At 39.8% G+C, this 22022-nt stretch overlaps 1 protein-coding gene across 2 annotated transcripts in view; it reads right to left on the bottom strand.

The window, feature by feature from the left end:
- The window catches only part of CUL4B (cullin 4B), a 31484-nt gene that overhangs the window by 7014 nt on the left and 2448 nt on the right, over positions 1-22022 (bottom strand). The window contains exons 3-17 of one of the 2 annotated variants that reach the window (XM_081897590.1): positions 18927-19042; positions 12233-12336; positions 11548-11617; positions 10610-10683; positions 8899-9061; positions 8621-8710; positions 8291-8373; positions 7705-7772; positions 5206-5324; positions 4493-4685; positions 3325-3429; positions 2736-2846; positions 1978-2063; positions 1275-1382; positions 606-719 (exon numbers count right to left, since the gene is read on the bottom strand). In XM_081897590.1, the coding sequence (XP_081753716.1) occupies positions 606-719; positions 1275-1382; positions 1978-2063; positions 2736-2846; positions 3325-3429; positions 4493-4685; positions 5206-5324; positions 7705-7772; positions 8291-8373; positions 8621-8710; positions 8899-9061; positions 10610-10683; positions 11548-11617; positions 12233-12336; positions 18927-19042 (1604 nt within the window). The remainder of the gene's footprint in view (positions 1-605; positions 720-1274; positions 1383-1977; positions 2064-2735; positions 2847-3324; positions 3430-4492; positions 4686-5205; positions 5325-7704; positions 7773-8290; positions 8374-8620; positions 8711-8898; positions 9062-10609; positions 10684-11547; positions 11618-12232; positions 12337-18926; positions 19043-22022) is intronic. The other variant, XM_081897591.1, reaches the window with a different exon arrangement.

Genomic DNA, 22022 nt, shown 5'->3' with positions numbered 1-22022 from the left:
GAAGACATAATGTGTAAGTATGGTTTGCCTTCCTTAACTATGTATCTGAAACACTTAGACCAGTTTAGGATTGGCTATGAATGTGGTTGTGAAATTGCAGACAGTCTGAATTAACAATGCTGAAATCTATACCGAGCAAACCCTCGTTAGGACAGTTTCCCCGATTCTCCAGCTATTCTGTCCCTGTTTCCAGGCTTAATTCAAAGTGCTGGTTTCAACCTATAAAGTCCTTTTACAAGTTGGAAACCAATACGAGTCTGTGCTCATCCAGGGTTCAACCCCCCACAAATATATTTATATTTGGGGGGAAATGACCCTAATTGAATACTTTTGATGGATCATGGAAAGCCTTGTTCTTGTGGGTATTCACCAAAAGATGGGCATTTCATCCAATGATGGCACAGGATGTTGGTGGCAGAACTGATGAAGAAACGAAAGCACATTAAATGAAATAAGGCAGAAATGCTTCAATAAAACTGAACAAAAGCCAGAAACCATTTTTTTTAAAAAAAATGGGATTGATCACTTAAAAATACCTGTTACATTCCACATTTACTAAATGACTTCAATGAGTGATTAACACTATACTGGTAAGAAAACATTACCTCTTTAAATTCTGCTTTGAGTACACAGTGTCCTAATGTTGATTGCCACTGAAGTTTTCTGCCACTGTGCTTTCCTAGATAAAATGTCTTGAATATCTCTTGCAGTTTCACCATCTGAAGAGAAGAGAAATATGAGCTTAAAGTTGAAATGATCAATTACTATTTCCTTATTTCTGCCCTTTCCCCCCACCGTCTACTTTCTGACTGCTTTTCTGAAAAGGCTCTCTCACTATTATATTTGTACCATGAAACTTTATACTCAAGTCATTTTAATACCAGCATTTTACAACCAAAAGGGTTTAAGATTAGAATTAGTTTCTAATCTTCAATTAAGAACAATTAAGTCACCTCTATCCCAAATTGTTTAAATATACTTTTTTTAAAAAGTGCAAGAAGCTTCAACTCTTCTCAAAGTTTTGTACATTTATTTTTGCTGCTACAAAGGGAGAGGCTCCCAAACTACTTACTTAACCTACTTAATTTAAATAATCACCCCTCAAAATATCCAACCTAAAGCTTGATGCAATCTCAGGCGTTTCTTGGCCATCTTCCAGCTTTCTAATTATTAGGTAACTAGTGTTCAATTTTAATCAGTAGTTTATAGTCATCAGCATCAAAAGAAGGGCAGTAAATTTATTTCATTTTGGAAGTGTTGTTCAGCTATCTTACCTCTGGTGGCAAGTGCACCTCCATAGGCACATAGGTTGGCCAATAACCCATAGTCAAGATGTTCACGGTGAGTTCAATGTTACCCGGTACATTCTGATTTTGCATATACTACAACAGAATCAAATGGACAGAATTGCCATACAGAACTACAAACAAGCCACAGGCATCATTAGCCATTCACCCACTCCATATTTAGATCCTATTCTTTCTCCAAGGAGCTCAGAGTGGCATAAATCAACTCCCACCTCCCCAATCAATCACCTTGAAATTAACAGAGATGGAAACTGGGCATAGGTCACCCTGTAAATTTCATGAAACTGAAACCCAGATTTTCCCTTATCTACTGCTACATCATACTAGCTCCAACAAAAAACAGAAATCCTTAACAGCATTACAAATTTGGCATGCAGAAGCCAAAATGTGTTGATGGAACTAAAGTATGAGTAGTTCAGTTGGTAGAGCATGAGACTCCTAATCCCAGGATTGTGCGTTCAAGTCCCACATTGGGCAAAAGATTCCTGGATTGAAGGGGGGTTGGACTAGATGACCCTTGTGGCCCCTTCCATCTCTACAATTCTATGAGAGGCAGGTTTGCGTGTTGTGAGAAAGCAAAGCAAGAGGGAGTCCTTGCAATGTCCTTTTCAGATGTAACTGAACACAAGCGGATAATGATGAAATAAGGATGGCCACTTTGTACCCATACCTGCTTAAACTGTATCATGATGTCTTTAGAAAGCTCCATGTCTTTAAACATTCCTTCAAGTTTACTGGTGAAAGCAGCTCCACATTCTACAAAAGGACAGTTGTGTATTGAAGTTGCAGTTAGGAATTTTGTCACTGTCAACAAGTGACTAAGAGTGCATCATTAACAAGAGGGCAGAGATATATTTTCTGTTTCAGTTCAAGTTGAAGATTAGGGCAGTATTGCAGTGCTGCTCAGGAGTGGCTGGTTTGGTGGCCACTGCTGCAGATTGGTTCTGCTGGTGTTCCCTCACTACTCCGTCCTAGTAAAGCAGCAGTGACACTGTCTTTCAGGAATCCTTCACACATGACATTGTTTTTCTATACAGTGGTACCTCGGGTTACATACGGTTCAGGTTATATACACTTCAGGTTACAGACCCCGGTAACCCAGAAATAGTACCTCGGGTTATGAACTTTGCTTCAGGATGAGAACAGAAATTGTGCTCCAGGGGCGTGGCGGCAGCGCAATGCCCCGTTAGCTAAAGTGGTACTTCAGGTTAAGAACAGTTTCAGGTTAAGAACGGACCTCCGGAACAAATAAAGTACTTAACCTGAGGTACCACTGTACAGGAATACACTCTGTGCAGGAAAAAGGTATGCACATTACAACGGCTAAAGAATACTCAAGTGGCTTATTGTACAAAAACATACATTGGGGATTTCCTATGGAAAGTATACACAAAAGAAATTAGCAGAGGATAAAACTAAAAACCTTACCATGTTTGAGCTTGGAAAGCATAGATTTTTCAGCATCGACTGATGCACTTTTGCCGACTAATAGCCGCTTTGCTAAATCTTTTTTGTAAAAGGCCTCAAAAACATCTTTTCCTGTAGAAGAGAAGCAGATTTAAAGCTCCTTTCCAAGTACATGTTCTCCAGAGGGGAACCCTGAAGCTCCCCTCATTCCAAACAGGTCTAGGGGCTTGATAGATTATTTTGAGATGGCAGAGAGATTCAGTGGAAGGTTTGACCCAACCTTCTTATTATTTCCTCAGGGTGGCTCTATGCTAGAACCAGTTGCTATCTATGCATTCCGACCCACCAAATTTAACAACACAAATAGTTTACAGATTCATTTTTAAAAATCGATGTGCGTAGTTCCTGTGTGTTAAGGCAATGAACCTGAGTTATGCAATCTTGAGTATTTAATTAACTCTGATTCCTGCATACCTAAACCCCAAAAACAAGCTGGGAGAATAACAGTCTTATTCTCATTCATTAAGTCTTATTCAGTCAGCATTATTGGGCCTATATTTTTTGCTGATATACATGGGTGCCTAATGTAAAGAAGAAGACCAGGTCTTACCATAAATAAACCTAAATATAATCATAATTTTATCCAACATCTTTTCGAGCTCTTCATCAGTAGCCTCTTTGTTACCTGCACGAAGCTTTGAATCCACATACTTAGCTGAAGAAACACAAAACCAAAAAGGAAAAGATAGATCTGAGTAGGAACTCCTAAATCAAGTCTTAGTTTATTCTTGACTAGGCTAGTGTTCTATAACTCTACTGACTCATTGTCAGTTCTAACAGAAAAGAAGTGTCATGCCAGCAACAGCATCTACCAAACGTGACATCACTGTGGAAAGCAAAAGGGAACTAAAAACTCTGAGCATTCAAAACCACCATCTTCTCCAGCCTACCTTGCTGCTCCTAAGTACAGTGGCACCTCTGGATGCGAACAGGATCCGTTCCGGAGCCCCGTTTGCATCCTGAGCAGAATGCAACCCGCATCTCCGTGGGTCGTCTGTGCATGAGCTGCGAAACCCAGAATTAGCCCGTTCTGTTACTTCCAGGTCACCGCGGAATGCAACCCGAAAATGCTCAACCTGGAGCTACTTTAACCCGAGGTATGACTGTATGACCAATTCTTAAATATCAGGTCTGATTGGAAGCCAGCCCTCTTATTCCCTCTCATAGCCAAGGGGCTGCAAAGCTCCGTCAGAGGAACTAGACTGACCGAGAACCAAACTCAGAAATACAACCTTGCACAAGGTATCTGCTAGCTATAATAAGTATTTCACTAGACTATAATTGTGCCAGCTGTGATTATATGAATGCTTCCAGGAGTACTGGAGTTGCTGTCCAAGTTGGTTGCTGTCTTCTATCACTTGCCTTTTCTCCAAACTAAAGAGCCCCAAATGTTGTAATCTTTTCTCAAAGGGGAATTACTTCATCCCCTTGATCATCTTGGTCACCCTTTTCTGAACCCTTTCCGGTTTCACAATATCCTTTTTGAGGCAAGGGAATGAGAATTGTACAGGGCATTCCAAGTGTGGTTGTTCCATATATTTGTGTAACGGCACTATAGTATTAGCAGCAGCTTTGTTTTGGATGCCTAATGATTACTAGCATGCAATTCATCTTTTTTACATGGTTCAGCATCTTCACTGAGCTTTCCACTACCATCTTGAGACTATTATTAGTAGGAGTCTTAATAAGTTGAAATAACAAGAAGAAGAAGCTACCACCTATAAGCTCAGCTGGTTTATTTGGTCTTTTGTTGATGAAGGTCTCAAAGGCTTCTTTCATGGCATTAACAAACTTCTCGTTCTTCAAAAAGCAAATGTCAATTATATGATCAACTTTATCCTTGAAGTCTAGTAGCTCTTGTACCATGGTTTTGTCTTTTTCTGGATTGATTACTATGGTGCTGCCGAATGCCTGTGAAGGAGGAAAGTTATTTATCATACACTTGTGCTGGATGCCACATATAGTTCGAACAAGATCCAGTGCGTAAGGACACACATTGCATGCTTTACACAAAAGCAGTATGAACTAATAAATTTATTGCCTATTTCATTACACCCTGCCCTTTATTCAAGGAGCTCAAGGTGGTGTACATGGTTCCTACACCCCCATTTAATTACCACAACAACTCAATGAAGCTGGTACAACATCAGCCAGGGAAGCTTTATGTTAACCCATGAAGATTTTCAGAATGTTAAGTCAAGAAAGGGAATGAAATGGATCCAATAGAGATGATGGATCCCCACTGTGCTCACAACAATGTTGATGCAAACTTGTTTAGCCTATATTTTAGAAAACTATGGCGACAGCTTAGCCACATGATTTGTCATATATGGCTTATAAACCAAGATTTTGCAGACATCTTTCCCCACCTCAATAAATTTAAGACTTGCTCCTCCAAGTTAACTTTTCGAAATAAATCACATATTGATACCTTTATATATTCAATCCATTGCTGCAAGAGAGCTTGCACTCCATTTTTCACCCTACTGAACAACTGATACAATAGAGACAAATCCTGAATTCGATTTTCATCCAAAAGGTGATTTAAACCTGCAAGATAAAAATGTGTTACTAATTACTCCAAATGAAACAAATGCAACTGAGAATATTTAAGAAACTACAGGTCTAAAAGGTGGGAGAAGACAAAGTGAGACAACAGATGAATTGAGAAACCACATTGGATGAGACAGTTTTCAGAAGTGAAGGTCTTAAATCTATTGCTGAGGCTGCTGCTCCTGCCACATGATTTCTAGTGAAGAATGGGTTTTTTATCATTAAAATGGGATAACATTGAAAAAATGGTGGCAAGGAGAATAACAATGAACACCTTCACAAACTCCTAGGATAAAGGATGGGCTAAAGCAAAACAAACACTTCCATTCTGTACAGCTAGAGGGAGCCATTTCAGTACTTTCACACACCCCATAAGAGTAAGCAAAATGTGATTTTAAAAACACCCCCTTTCCCTCCATCAGCTTTGGCACAATAATGGCAGCATTCCGGGATGTTGCTCTAGAATCTCGTGGACAATGCTTCTGCCTGTATCTCATGCACCCAATTCCCACCAATATGGGTTACAGGCTCTCTGGTAATCCTATGCTAACTGCCCTTCAGGAAAAGCAGATTTCATTCTCTTTGAAAAGCATGGTGTCTTAAGCATAATGACCATTTTAAAAGGCAAGAAAGCAAAACATTTAGTTTATCTCACCTATCCCTTGTCTTCCACTGAAAGTTGACATCCATATTGCCTTGAAACTCTTAATGCTATATAGGGTTGACAAATCTTATCGGACAACCTATACCCAAACTTTCTCTTTTTCTGTTCCTAGGAATATTATGTTTTCATTCTGAAACACATCTGAAGGCACTACAGTGGCTCCTTACCTGCAATGAGGACAGGACTTGCAAGCAGGGGCGTAGCAAGGGGTGTGTGGTGAATGCAGTCTGCCGTGGGTGCCATCAGGAGGGGGGTGGGTGACAAAATGCTGGCTGAACTCATCTCTGAATTTGTACTTGAGGTGAAGGGCGCACATGCAATTATCTCGAGGAACCGAGTGGGGTTGAGACTGAGTTGCATCAGGCGCTGTCGGCCAGGCCAGGCCCTGGTCTCCCTGGCCATGCCCCGCCCTCGTACAGCTAGGAACTGAGCGGGGTTGAGTTGTATTACATCCCCTTTGCACCTCCATAGCCAGGCCCTGATCTCCCTGCCTGAACATGTGCTGGGATGGGCCCCTGCGATAGAGCGGAGGCAGCAGGGATGCCACAGAGCCCTGCCTGGGGGTGCCACTGCCTGCTCCTCCTATGTGTCCTGTTCTGCGCTTCTGGGGACACTAGCGTCGGTCCAGTAGGGATGGGGAGCCCAATGTCGCCTGCAGCGGGGGGTGGGGCTCAAGGCAAGCATCAATGGTATATTTGCCTGTTTATGTGACATTCAGACTAAAAATTAACTGAAACCCATTCTTTATTACCTTCAACTGGATTTATGATTGGGTTGTGAATACACCTTGGCTGGAGTGGTATAAAGAAGATTGAGTTTGTTTTCAAAGAATTCTTATAGATAAATTGGAATTTTAAAGTTTGGAACAGACTAGAGTACAGGGAAGTACAGGAAGTGGTGTTTCCTGGGAAAGCGGCCTTGACAAAGTGATAAGGTACTGTTGTAAAACTGACTGTTTTGAGAACCAGGGAAGGCAGAGTAAATTATGTGAATTCCACACGGTCCTGAGTATTTTGAGTATTTAAAAACAAATCAAGGAACAAGGTTTGCTTGGAATTGAGGGGACTTTTCTCTGTTAGGAAAGAAGAATTGATTAAAGAGATGAAGGAAATTTGGGATAATTTAGCAGACAAGGTTCGAGCCCAAATGGATAAAAATATTGAAATAGTGTCAGAACTGACTACTAAGATAGAACCATTGATAACAGAAGAATTGAATGTCTTGAAGCAAGGAAGGGAGGAAATTAGGAAAAATGGATGAGACTAACATGAAAAAAACTCAGGAGACACATAGGGTAGATATGGGTGGTAGGGGTGGGAAGCAGGCAACACTTAAGAATGCCTTGATGGTTGAAAAGAGATTAAAAATACAGTCTCTGAGACAAAGTTAGGGAAAAAACATTTTAGGTGCTTATGCTCACAATGTTAAGTAAATAAACCGGAAAATAACACTTATGTAAGTATCTTTCCTTTTAATAATTTCAAATGGGGGGGGGGGGGTTTGACAAAAAAAATTCCACACTGGGTACCACCTGGCCTTGCTTACGCCACTGCTTGCAAGTCACCATTTCGTATACTGTTCAGTGCTATTTCATGAACTGGGTGGGCAAGAGGGACTTTAGAATCTGAATGGGTCGTTTCTGTTTAGTATAGGGAACTGAAAGCCCTGAAGAAGCAGTAAGAAGAAAGATTTATATGAAGGAAGATAGGTTACCTTTCTGTAGAATGGCTGTTAAATGTTCACCTAGCAGCTGCTTTTCTACAGTAGCAATTAGTGGTTTCCTATAGGAAAAAGTGTTTAGAATTACATTCTTTTTGCTTACCAGTTAACCATTTTCAACCCAACTGGAACACCTAGATGCTTCAAACAATAACATTTCAATTACTTGTTAACAATGTGTTTATGGTCCAGATTGGTGGGGTGTGTGTGTGTGTGTGTGTGTGTGTGTGTGTGTAAAAACTGCTTCTGGTCTCTCCTGTCTTTTATATAAAGCAGATAAATCATCTAGAGCAGAGGTAGCCAATGCAATGCCCTCTCGATGTTGATGAGCTATAACTCTCATCTTTGACAATTTGTTCCCAGAACTTGTTTAAGTTTTTCATGGTTTTAATGGTGTCAACGCTTGTCTTTTCTTCTGGAAACTATGTAATTTCTGACAACTGATGTGAGTGTGGCCTTGCTAGACATTATTCTTTATGTCTAGGAAATTAAACCACACTTTGGCAAAAAGAAATGCTGAAACCAGGAGGTCATTTTTAACATGTTTAACACACCAGGTTGAGGGAGTCCACAGACTTACTGAGTGCTTTGATCCAAGTAGGTGATAATCCTGTCTGCTTCTTCTTCCAAGCGTTTGTTGACATGATGGAGGTACTCTGGAACCTGACAGATTGAATAAATTATGGAGAAAAGTTAAATAAGGTGAGAATGGTATGTCCTTTATTGGGGGGGAAATGTCTGAGAAACAAATTGGAGGGGCGTTATTATATCTTGTCGTATTATTGCTGAAATACTTAATTGTAGCCCGTGTCAGCACAGCAAAGCAAGTCTTGTGAGCTACTGTTCTGCCCTCATTAACCAGGAGGTTAATGTCCCCATGGTGCCCATGAGCAATAAGATAACAAAATACCTCTCTTTCTTGCATAAGCCTCTGTCCTTCCGCTGCATATAGGCGATTTGTTTCTTCTAAGAATCTATGTTCAAAAGAATCCTGATAAATCTGTGGAAAACAGAAATGGGTCATTTGCTTAGGATGATCTCACAGCTTACTCTGACATCATTCATTCATTTAATTTATTTATTAATTAAATTTATATACCACCCATCATCAGAAGATTACAGGGCGGTTTACAACACAACACAACACAACAAGTACAGGTTCAATGTGATGGGGCATCCCTTGCTTACCTGAAGATCTGAAAGCATGCTGAGAAGGCTGCGAAGAAGGCTCCTGTCAATAGCCTCGCCGCTCCTCTCTCGCTCAACCAACAGAAGGATGCCATCAATGGTCTTGTTTTGGACCTTCTGATCGCTAATTATATGAGTCCTAAACAATTCTAGCCCCATATCCCTGGAAACGAATAAATCATTATAAGGAAGCAGAGACCAACACAGAGAGGCAGCTTTGTTCTACATTTATTTTGTCTAAGTGCTCAACTGCAGAAGTAATCTACAGGCCTGATCAGGTATTACTTTCTGAATACAGCACAAGAGAAAGTGAGTCCTTGGCTCTTTCATGCATATATGACCTAACCCAGCAAGCCAGATTCTCATAAAGGGTTCAGAAACTTAGTAGTTGACCAGGCCTTAACTGATCTGTGTAAATGTCCATAGCAAGCTCTTACCCCAAGGGTGGAATGGGCCCATTTTACCTGTACATTTTTCCAAGGACCAAAAAATGTGTGTAAATGCATTTAAGAGGCATGTATTCATATGAATTGGATATACCTACTCATATAACCTGAAATTTGGATAAATACATACATACTAGGAACTCTTCCAGAGTTAAGTTGAGAATGGGATTTAAAAGAGAAAACAAAAGGAGTGCTGCCAGAATTTAATACTAGTAGCAAGTTTAATACAAGCAATAAATAGATTGGAAAAAAACTTATAGCTCCTTTCACAAAAGGAGTCCTTCTATAAACGGTATGATAAATTGAGGTCCAACCTAATGTACACCACTTATAACACTGATACTGCACTGGGAACACAAGGCTCTAAACCAAACTCTGACAAATTTTGTTCCTGTAAAAGTCACTGAGGAGATTTTAAATAAGTACACAGACAATGAGTAGAGCTCTGGAGGGCATAACCCAAAGGTCTGCATTTTGTTAAGCATGCTTAACTACATGGTTAAAAACAAAAACAAGCAGTCAATTGTTCCAGGCTAGCAGCATTCTACTTTTGCATCACCTGTTTTAAAATTTCAAGACTAAATTGCTATTTGCTTTTGCCACTGGCCCATTTCATAGTAAAGCATAATTAATGGTTTACCATGAATGCGTCAACCTGGATTGTTTTGCTTCTCACTGTGAGCGTGCAGAGGAAACAAACCATGATAACACCTGCTTGGCATTATACCTGAACCAGGAATTGTTTTGCTCACGCAAACAGTGTTTGAAAAACCAGGAACAAAAGAAACAATGCTAATTGTTCTTTGTTTCTCCACGGTGCTGGTGGAGAGGCAAGACGCAGACATAAATGGCTTGTGTACAGCTTATTGTAATGTTTGAACACGGTGCCAGAAGACACGAGACCCTTTTGCTAAGCTGGTTCCTGATGGCTCAATTGTTCCCAACATGTAGCACTGCTGTCATTCTTGGTATCCAAACAATATGTACAGTGACCTCGTTCACCGTTCTGGAGCTAGTTGATACTTTCCAAATATGAACTTGGTTTAGCTTAACTTTAGCTTTAAACTGCCACACACACCCCTTGTGAAAATATGGGTGGTCAGGATAGCAAAGAAAACATATACACCAGCCATGCTACAAAGATTCTCTATTCACAGTCAGTTCACTGTGACTCTTAATCACAATGGAAGGGAAGAAAAACTGAATCTATATTTTTGACAAAGCATTTGGAAGTCTAAAATCAATACTTCTCTTTTCATTCTCACCAAATTGATGGCAGCATTGAATTTTGAAGAACGTATGTTCGATCCAGGAACAAAAAGATACTTCTAATCATTATCTGTAAGGGGGAGGGGGAAAAAAATCAAGCCATAAACATTTTGACATAAAGCAAGATCATTCTTGTGCCCTGATCCTAAACATGATTACTTGGTTGGAAAGGCCACCAATTTTAACAGGCCTTGCTTCCAAATATACTTTATTGACTGCAACTTTAGAAAGTAAAACATATGAACTGACCGACTCCTCCCTCTTGCTTTACCATGTTCCTTAAGATGAATGGTGCACATCCTCTTACTTGCCCCATTAATGTGCAGGTTTCCACAACCAGGACAGGGTAAGAGATACTGAAAAGCTGCTGCACTTCCTGTCACCTGGGGAAACTTCATTCCCTCCAGAGACTGAAGTGAGAGCACATTTTAATCTAATTTTTCATATAATATTCTGATGAAATACTTCTTTAAGCAGGTTTTATGGCGCTGCCCTTTTAAAATTACTGAGGCGCATTGCAAAAAGGGTTACCTTCCTAAGGGATCCCTAAAAATTATGCAGCTTAATGTACCAGATTCGAAGTAACAGAAACTGTCACCAAGAGTTGAGAACTGAATGCCTAGATGTCAGGACACAAAAGCAATACAACAAAAATAGGTCCTAAATATATAATTGCTTGCATCAATTCCTAATATTGGTATAAAACAAAAAGTTCTATTTGCCTAAATATCTGTGAGCAGAAAGCACTTCTCTCTCTGCACAGCTAATGATCTCCCCTGCCTCCACATCTATCTGTGACCCCTGGAAAGCTACTCAATATGGTTCCTGTTCCAACTGGCAAGGCAGTTTTCAGGAAGTTGCAGGTGTTCGTGGGGGGAAACCATCTGGGATCCAAGTTCACATAAGTATTATTTGGAAGGAAAACAATCCTTACCATTTGTCTGCAGTGGTCTTGCCAACATTTGTCTATTTTCTTGAGAAAAAGAACACTGTCCAATGAATCCATGATGAAGGAGTTAAGAAATTTAACACAACAACTGGGACAACACCAATGCCTGATGACATTGTTCTTCTGCGTCATCGCTGGAAAACTCAATAGAAACAAAAGAAACTGCCAGCCCAATTTTAAAGCCTTTGTTTTAGGCTAGGATGTGATCATGAAAAAAATGTTTATTTAAAATCAGCTAAAGGCCAAGAGACCACCATTCTAATTTAATGGGCCACTATGTTAATCAAACACTTGTGATGACACAATTCCATTGAACTCAATAGCTTTAAAATTATGAAAGAACTTACCTTATCTTTCAAGTTAGGTGTCCACATTTGATAATACCCATATTCAAAGCATTGTGATCTAGTAATATCATAAGCATATACACAGCCTCAGAGGATATGAGCACCAAATCTCACCTACGTCCCAGTACTTATTATTTCAAAAGACTCCATCCTAGACACTAAACTGATTTTTAAGACTCCAAGGATGTAAATATCCACCCTGAAGTTTGACAGGGAAGATGCTCAGAGGGAAACACAGAAGAACACAGATGTGTGTATGTATCTGGATTTCAGGCATTATAAAAATGAAGTCCACAAACAGACTTACTACACAAAAAGGATATTCTCTGAACTGATGGATCTGTGCTTTGATATGGTCTTCACAAATCTGTCTTAACTGCTTGTACAAATTTGCAGAAATCTTATATGAGCAGAGATTTTCAACAGCCTAAAAAAAGGAAAAGGAGGACACATAAAAAAAACTCCAACAACATTTGCAGGACTCCATCTACAATTCGTAACTTTTTCTGTACATGCCAGCTCTCATAAAAACAAAAGTCAAAATGATTCTTCCCAGCGAGTTTTAAAAAAAACATGCCTATCCGATGTGGGGGCATCACTAGACAATTAGAGATCAAAGTTAAGGGTGGTATTCAAAACTAGACCTGCTTTGATTAGACCCAATTAAATGAATATGACTAACCCACAAGAGTGGCTTTTCAGGAGATGCCAAGAACTACAATGGGCGTGGGAAATCCCCAGTATGTGAATGGAAGTCTGCTCACAGGTCTCAAGTCATTTGCAGTCTTTGGATACTTTCTGCACAAACACTACTCACTTAAAATGGGACCCCAAAGATCTGGCTCTCAATTTTGCTATTAGTTCACAGAACAAAAATACATGCCAGAATGCACTGCAGTTGCATTCATGCTCGCCTGGGCAGAGTGCCTTTCAGCTGACTGAGCTCATTTAATATAACTACAGTAACATCGTGAAGAAGAAAATGGAAGAAAACAATGGAATACCAGGCTAGCAAATGAGCAACATTTTAGACAAAGAACTCTGACACTTAAAGGACATGCAGCCCAAACAGGACCCAGTGATGAAGACTGCATAGCCTTAATTTTGCTTAGCAAAGATTCACAATTATAGTTCAAACATAAAATTATTTGTACACTACTCTAAAACCAACGCTGCAATTTTAAGAACATTTACTAGTAAGTAAACTGCATTTTGAGGGACGCGGGTGGCACTATGGGTTAAACCACAGAGCCTAGGACTTGCCGATCAGAAGGTCGGCGGTTCGAATCTCTGCGACGGGGTGACTTCCCGTTGCTCGGTCCCTGCTCCTGCCAACCTAACAGTTCGAAAGCACATCAAAGTGCAAGTAGATAAATAGGTACCGCTCTGGCAGGAAGGTAAACGGCGTTTCCGTGCCCTGCTCTGGTTTGCCAGAAGCGGCTTAGTCATGCTGGCCACATGACCCAGAAGCTGTACGCTGGCTCCCTCGGCCAGTAAAGTGAGATGAGCGCCGCAACCCCAGAGTCAGTCACGACTGGACCTAATGGTCAGGGGTCCCTTTACCTTTACTTAAACTGCATTTTCCGCAACAGAATTTACTTCAGAATAAATATGGTTATGCTTCCATGCAACAAATATCTGCTGGGTGTTACTATTGAAGCCTGCTTGAATTTACTGTTTTACTGGCTGCTGAAACCACAAGGAATATATTTGTTGTGTTTTATTTTAGGTGCTGTATTTTAAAATTATTCAAATGTCATTTCAGTTGTTTGCTGGTATATGGAGACAGTACTCATCAAATAAGAACACAAAGCACTTATGAACACTTCAACTACACTATGTAAATACTACAAGAAGCCTTGAAACGCACTGAAACATGAACATGTGACCCTCCAGATGTTGGACTCCATCCACATCAGCCTGGCCAATGGTCAGGGATTATGGATCAGATACTCCCTTTGTTAGCCTTAAAGGCTAGCAAATTTATTGTGGCATAATCTTTTGTGGACCAGAAATATTATACCATAATACATTTGTAAGCCTTCAAGAGTCTACAAGATTCTTTTGTTTTGCTGCAACAGTAATATAGCTACCTCTGTGAACATTGCCTATAAATGCTAAGTACCCTCATCAACTAAAACAAAGTCTATGTACATGTTAGTTGTATTTGTTCATATTAATTCTAACCTCTCGCCCTCCCCATGTTAAAGCATAGTGATTGTAAGGACTTCAGGACAGAAATCTTTCTTTTGTTTATGTCACTTGTTCCCTTCTTCTGCAAAAGCACCAGGTCTACTGATGAAGTTTAAATAAATTATTATGGACTAAATTAAGACAAATCTTGGAAAAGGAGATCCAAATTTATTCACTAATCTGAAATTTAGCATATTTGAGAGAAGGGGACTGGTGTTGCTTTACAAGGATTTTTGCCAGCAGGGGAAGTAGTGCACTAAGGAGTATATTGCTGATCAAAACAATACTCGTAAGAATCTTTTTGAGGAATGTGGGAGAAAAATATCTTGTTGCTGTGGCATACATAATCGTGCATTAAAATGCACATTTGGATTTGGCTACATTTACCGGGCAGCTGCTCTTTAGCAGAACAGTTTTATCAAGTATTCACATCACCAGCAACTTATATTACTATTTTTAACACATGTTAAAAATAGATGCAAACGAATAGTGTCAATAGAAAATACAGTTACTTTGCTGTAAAAATATCTGGTGCTGGCTGGGAGATCACTTTGAACACATACTAGAGAGGGGTTCCCTAAGGCCTTAACCTTAGGAGGTTGACAGATTTCCACAGAACATACATATAAAAATATACTAGGATATCTTACCCTAAGATGTCAGAAGTACTGGTTGAAAACATGCAAGTTTATCCCCAAATAACCCTTAAATGAGCTTTTAACTATCTTCCACAAGGCTCGTCTATGGAATGTGGAAGAAAGAGCGGTTATCTAGTCCAAGCCCCTGTTCAGTGAAGGATCTACAATACAAGATGAAACTCCTGCATCTCTAACAGATGACCACCCAATTCTTGCCTCAAAAACTCCAGCAAAAGGAGACCTGCTACCTCCGGAGGTAGTCAATTACTCTGCTAAATAACCATTATTTCCTCATGTACAGCTAAGAAGCGGAGCTCATTACACAGGCTCTGCTGTGACACACTGACTAGACCCATCAAGCCTCCTCTCCCTCAACTGTCTTCTGGGGGAAGCCATTCCACCAGACTGCCTCAATGGGAGAGTAAGCAGGGTCAGTCCATTGGCTCTGCTGGAAGCCCAGCATCAGGCACCATCTGCCTCTGAACTGTGCCGACAGGTATATAGGAAAAACAGTCTAGAAATTGGTGCCAGAGTTTTTGTTTTTATTTTCCTCTTCCATCCTTTTCCCCTTGTGTGTTGTGGGGTTTGTTTGGTTGTTTTCTCAGATTGTAAACCTGTAGGTAAAGAGTGTCTTGCTTTGATTTTATGTAAGTCATTTTAGAGGCCTTTTTGGCTAAAGAGCAGGGTACAAATGCTATAAATAAATAATAAAGCAGTATGCCAATTGAATGCTTTGATAATTAATTCTCAGTAATTGCCAGAAAGCACAATGCATTAATAACGTAGCAAGACACCCTTCTCAAAGTAAGAGGTAAGAGAAACATGGAGATAAGCCACAAGACTATTTGCGTGGTATGCCTACAACTCAATTTCTAGTTACTCTTTCTTTTAAGGGACTCCCAAGGAGAAAAGATGTTGAAGGTTCTCCCATCAGCCGCAAAGCTTGGAATATATGTTAATCAACCTAGTACAGTATTCTACCTATGTGAATTCAAGAGCTGACACAGTTTTCGTAGGCCACGTAGTCCCATTCCCTGCTTGAGGCAGAAAATCCAGAGGAACATAGGAAGCAGTCTTGTATATAGTGAGATCACCGGCCCACCCAGCACAGTAGCATCTGCACTGACTGGCAGCATTCTCTCCCAACCCTGTCGGGAGATGCTGGCCTACCCAGCCAGTGCCTGCAGGGTTTCAACAATGGAAAGCCTATCTTGTAATTGGTTCTATGGTTGAATTTCTCCAACCATTAAGATGTTTCTCCGAATGTTCAACCAAAATCTACCTTCCTGTAACTTAAGCCAATTAAATCTAGTTTTGTCTTCTGAGGCAAGAGAGATTCCCACAAGCCAATTAGAACAACAGCTCTTAGAAGCTCGAGGCCATTCCAACTCCAACTACGCAACTGTAAAATTTGGACTTTACTCCATTTGAAAGTTATGTCAGGAGACATATGTGTATCAGATTTGTATCACAAGCAATAGGACTTATTCGTATGTTACTGTGTTAGCATTTTCTGTATTTTGCACTATACATTGTTTTACATTTTCTGGCTTTTATTGCTTTTATCTGCTGTATCTAATCTTGTAACTCACTTTGAGAACTTTGTGGGTAAAAAACTAATTAAAAAAAATATTAATAATAACTGAGTGTTGTTTTTATATTTTAAATGTTAGGAACTTTTGTCCTAAACAGCCATGCAACAAGAAGCACTCTAACAAGATCCTTCCCGTCCCCATTTTAAAATAGCAACATCAAATAGCCAATGTTTCGGTCATTATTTCTGTTCAGTCTTTTGATTATACTATCCTATGGAAAAATGTTCACTTCTTAATAGTGATAATAGTGATAATTTAAGAAATAATTCAACACCCCCCTTAGATAAAAAGTACACTTAACAAGTGATATCCAAATAGTAGTTTCAAAGATTCAAAATCCTACACAGTTATTAACCGGAATAGCTACAGAATACTCTACATTAAGAAGACCTTTGAAAGACAGGTATTGAACAAACTGAATACAAATTGCATGCAGATTAAGAATCTTTCCTTTGACATTCACAAAATCCAAAGTAAAGGTTATCTTTCCAAAAATCAGTGAAGATGCAAAGTAATTCCATAGAAGCACACATAATCAGATTATAAAGTCTTAAGCAAAGGCTTAGTGGGTCTGTGAAATACTGTGGTTCTACAGAAAACTCAACAGTTAACTGGCAAAACTAAAGTGAGAGAGAAAAAACATGCATTCAAAATAATATAGGAACAGATAGGGAAGAAGGGATGGTAAGTGATAAAGAAGATGAGGTAATCCTGTAAAATATACACGAAAATGATACAAATGCTTAACTCTGCATATACTGTATTTTTCACTCTATAGGACACACTTTTCCCCCTCCAAAAATTAAGGGAAAATGTGTGTGTGCGTCCTATGGAGCAAATGCAGGCTCCTTGGCTTCAGCAACGCGAAGCCTCCAAAGTACAGAGGGAGCGCTCCCTCTGCGCTCCAGAGGCTTCGGGTTCCTTATGCTGAAGCCGGGAGAGCAAGACTCCGCCTGAAGCCTCCGGAGCGCAGCGGGTTTCTTTTGCTGAAGCCAGGAGAGTAAGACTCTACTGGCTTCAGGAGAGGGAGAGCTGCGCAGCGCCCCTTCAGCGAAGCGGGAGGAGAAATGGAAGGGGCTCCGTTTCTCCTGCCGCTTTGCTGAAGGGGCGCTGAGCAGAGAGGGGATTTTTTTTTTCTTGTTCTCCCCCTCTAAAACAAGGTGTGTCCTATAGAGCGAAAAATACGGTAAATGCTGCTTCTTTAAGGTAAGGGAATCTGTTACTTTTAAGGCAACAAAGAAAAGAATATACCAAGCATTTGCAGTAAAAGGGACTACTGAAGTTATGTCTTTTGATATCTTAAGTGTGCTTCCTATAAAAACAAGCAAAATCCCAGGTGTTCAAGTATTTGAGGCTGGAGTTTGAAACACTTCATCATTGCTTCCTGCTTCTCTAGAAGTAGGTAAATACCAAATAAAAAAGTCAGTAAGCAACTTAAGTTCCCCATTTTTAGCGATACTGTAACTTGGATCTACTTATGACAACTTGCCTTTCTAGCTTTTTCAGATTACTTTTACTCATTTGAAGAGTAAACTAATGGTAGTACACTAATTTACATTCCCACTAGCATTAAAAGTATTTTGAGTGCTGCAGAGCAGTGGATGACCTCATATTTCTGCAAGCACCAACAATTCCTCTTAATGTTTTATGGTATTTTTTATGTTCTATTATATGTGCTGAACACCATCTTGATACAGTGGTACCTCGGGTTACATATGCTTCAGGTTACAGACTCCGCTAACCCAGAAATATTACCTCAGGTTAAGAACTTTGCTTCAGGATGAGAACAGAAATCGTGCTCCGGCAGCGCGGCAGCAGGAGGCCCCATAAGCTAAAGTGGTGCTTCAGGTTAAGAACAGTTTCAGGTTAAGAACGGACCTCCGGAACGAATTAAGTACTTAACCCGAGGTACCACTGTACTTTAAACAAGTGTGCAATATATAATATATACATATATTTACTAATAAATAATATAAAAAAACTGGGGAAGTTCTACTTCAATTTCATGTTAAAAGAGCCTCCCTGCCTGCGATGTTTCGGCCTCATAATAGGTCTGTGTCAGCACACTAGGAACAAGAAACAAACTGAGATGGAAGTTGTCGTCCCAGCAATAAGCAGAACCTTTGTTTCCCTGTGAAGCTTATCATCCTATCTATCCAGAGAATCTTTGGTCACGCCAGCATAGTACTCCTGAAGATGTACTTCAAACTGTAGTTTGTCCCTCTCTGAAGTGCAGGACACCTAAAATTGTGACCAGTCTTCACTGTTTTGTTGAAGTGCCACTACAAATTCTAGAGTGCCTGAACCATAGTGAATGTACCAGAAAAAAGCCATTCAGATGAACATCTGAATATTTTTCTGTGTTGATGGAAAAAGTATATCTGGCTTGATGAATTTGTGAAGGAGCTCTCGTTAGTTTTCTGAAGTACCATCAGTCCAACCTGGTCTTCACTGAGTGATTATGGGTCCTTATCCACACTTCAAACCCAGATAGTTTGAGGCCCTAGAAAGTGGGCTAAAAACCTCAGGGATGTTTACAGTCTAGTACGGCTTTACCTATGTTATTGAATGCTACAAGTTTTGACACTTACCTGATAGAGCTCTTCTAAGTTGTACTTAATTGAAGTACTGTTCTGAATAGCTTCTACAGCTTCCTTCAGTTTTTGCCAGGTTTCATCTGTGTAATTTTCAGGCAGTTTAGGTTTATCTGCAAGATATTAAAAGTTAGTGTCTTTTACAGCAAATATATAATTTAAGAACATAAGAACAGCCTTTCTGGAGCAGACCAAAGGCCATTTAGTGAGCTTTCAATAGTGACCCAAAAGATTTACTTCTTTGTCAAAACTCATAGTCAAGGAAGCATTTGTACTTATGCTTACATACAAATAATCCCTCTAGGAGATGCTCAACGTACCAGTTTCTGCCCCATCAGAAGCCAGGTCACAATAGTGACTTGCAAGTAAACAAATGAAAACTAGACATTGTCTCTGAACAATACAGATCTCTGCTAAACTGACCCATCAGAATGGTGAAATGGTTGAATTCGGGATGAGTCAAATGGATTGCGGGATGCGGGTGGCGCTGAGGGTTAAACCACAGAGCCTAGGACTTGTCGATCAGAAGGTCGGCGGTTTGAATCCCTGTGATGGGGTGAGCTCCTGTTGCTCGGTCCCTGCTCCTAGCAGTTTGAAAGCACGTCAAAGTGCAAGCAGATAAATAGGTACCCACTCCAGCGTTTCCATGCTCTGCTCTGGTTCGCCAGAATCGGCTTAGTCATGCTGGCCACATGACCCAGAAGCTGTATGCCAGCTCCCTTGGCCAATAAAGTGAGATGAGCACCGCAACCCCAGAGTCGGCCACGACTGGACCTAATGGTCAGGGGTCCCTTTACCTTTACCAAATGGATTGCAGATCATGGGGACTTTGCTACTGAACTTGACAGCTCTATTAAGCAATAGTTGACCAGTACAAAACTAGATTGCCTTGGATTGCCTATCCCCACTCCTGTAATTCAGAACTAAAAAGCATTTATGTTTTAAAAAATCAGCTGCTGTAATGTATTGTGTGCAAAGCTTTCTTGATTATTTTTCAGAATCTTCAGTATACAGACTCATGAAACGGAAATATCACAAGAAGCACATTACACAAGTATTCCAATATGCAAGTCTTCAAGGCAGGATTCAAGGTACTGGCTTTTATCTTACCACGTTCTAAATACTATATCCTACTTACGAAGTAGATAAGATTCATTCCTCATGTGCTGCCAGTTTCATGGATCAATTTTAAAATGCCCCCTTAAGCATATCATTTGTATGGAGTTTGAAAACCAAGCCATACAAATGTTCTTATTGACTTAGCATCATTTCAACATCATGTAAGATCAAACTGATTAGTAGCCAGGGCTACTAATAAGCAGCTCTTGAGGAAGTGTGCATATTCCTCATGTGGTGTGGCTTGAACATCAGATTTGCAGTACAGTTTATATGCTAGCAGATGATGTTCCCGTTCTAGATCTACCATTTCAGCTGAAGATGTATCCTATCCTCATCCACAGACATTTCTACACTCTTCAATTGTGGCAAGAATAGTATATATACAGCAAGGAAAGGAAAAGAAATACAGATTCTTCACAGTACATACATGCTTGGTACCATTAATTTGTCAGTGAGGCATTTGCCCAAAAGAAGCATAAAGAGTCAAATGGACGCTCAGTGAGAACTGGACTTATATACGAGTCAGGAAATGGAAATGCAAGATTCACATTTACCAGTCAGAAGCAAAGAAATGAATGGAAAGTGTCTGGGAAAGGCAAACACGGTTTAACAAAAGACAGCTTGACCTGCATGTTAAGGGTAGACAAACAGGAATGTGTGTATGGTAGTGAGGCCAAAATTATAAAAATATTTTTTATAATTACAAAAAAAGGACCATCTGTATTGTTTTTCTTTTGTAGAGTGATGGAAGGTACTTAGAAGTAAGAAACAGCCAATATACTCTATCATTTCCTGAAGTAAGATACTTCCTTTAAAAAAGCCAGTTAATTAACTTGATTAGAAAGCAGAAATGTTTTGAGACAGATATTTAAAAACAAAATATATTTTTTCAGAGACATAACGAAGCTCTTCAAAGCCAGAGATTAATACATCAAAGCCTGCTTTATCATTCTTGGTATGTGCATATCCATAAACTCCCCCCTTACGTATACAGATATCAAAATTCACTAGAAAATGTTATATCCACCATTCACCCTAAGGTGGGTTGCAGCAGTTGCAACATAATATTAGAAACAGTTAAAAAAAAACTAACAACAACAGAATTAAGGTTGGTACATCAGGTCCCCCATGGCTTTTTTGTCTTTTTACTGCAACAAATTAACATTACTACCCCATTTGAAGTTACAGTACCTAGCTTTGAGACTTTTGGTTAGGAATGTGCAATCTTCCCACTGCTCAGATCTACTATTTTTATTAGACTCCCATGATTTGCCAACCAGCGACAAGTGCAAAAGAGGTGCAGTTAGAATTAAAGAGCACATTCTGAGCATAGGAATTTCTTTTCAGAACCAGAACCAAACAGAACTCATTCTATCTAAGGAGTGCTACAACCCTAATTTAACACCCACATTACATGCTGCTTTAAAAACCTGAGTGTCCAGGCAAAATTCTTTGGCTTTCTCTCATTTTCCATCTAGCCTCCTCCATGTAATAAATATATGTATGCTGATTACAAGAATAATTTTAAGCTTTTTACTTGGGACTCAAACAAACATTAGAGGGAATATTTGACAGGTTCTCAAACTATAGAGACACACATGCCTCAGGAAAATACAAAATTCCAGAAATGACAGGATCCTCTCATTTCCTTCCCTACCATCCAAGATGAATGTCTCTGGCAAACAACTCTACAGGATTCACGTTATACTTGTGAAAATGATTGTATCCCTACAATTTTATCCTAAACTGACTGAGAAATAAGGAAAGGATGAAATAGCTGCTACCTCATTCTAATGAAAACTCCCAGTGTATGATTTTAGGAGGTCAAGGATGCTCTGCCCTGTTCTGTACCAGCATACTAGTACTTCAGAGCAGGGATCCTCACATGCAGCTGCAGGAAATAGCATACAACTTTGTTTAAAAATCTCTAAACACATGAAAAAGAGCTGTAATTTCACAAACATGTTTAAGAAA

Source organism: Podarcis melisellensis, assembly GCF_964234715.1.
Source record: "Podarcis melisellensis genome assembly, chromosome: Z".
Taxonomy (NCBI): Eukaryota; Metazoa; Chordata; class Lepidosauria; order Squamata; family Lacertidae; genus Podarcis; species Podarcis melisellensis.
This window is presented reverse-complemented; position numbering and strand designations above follow the sequence as displayed.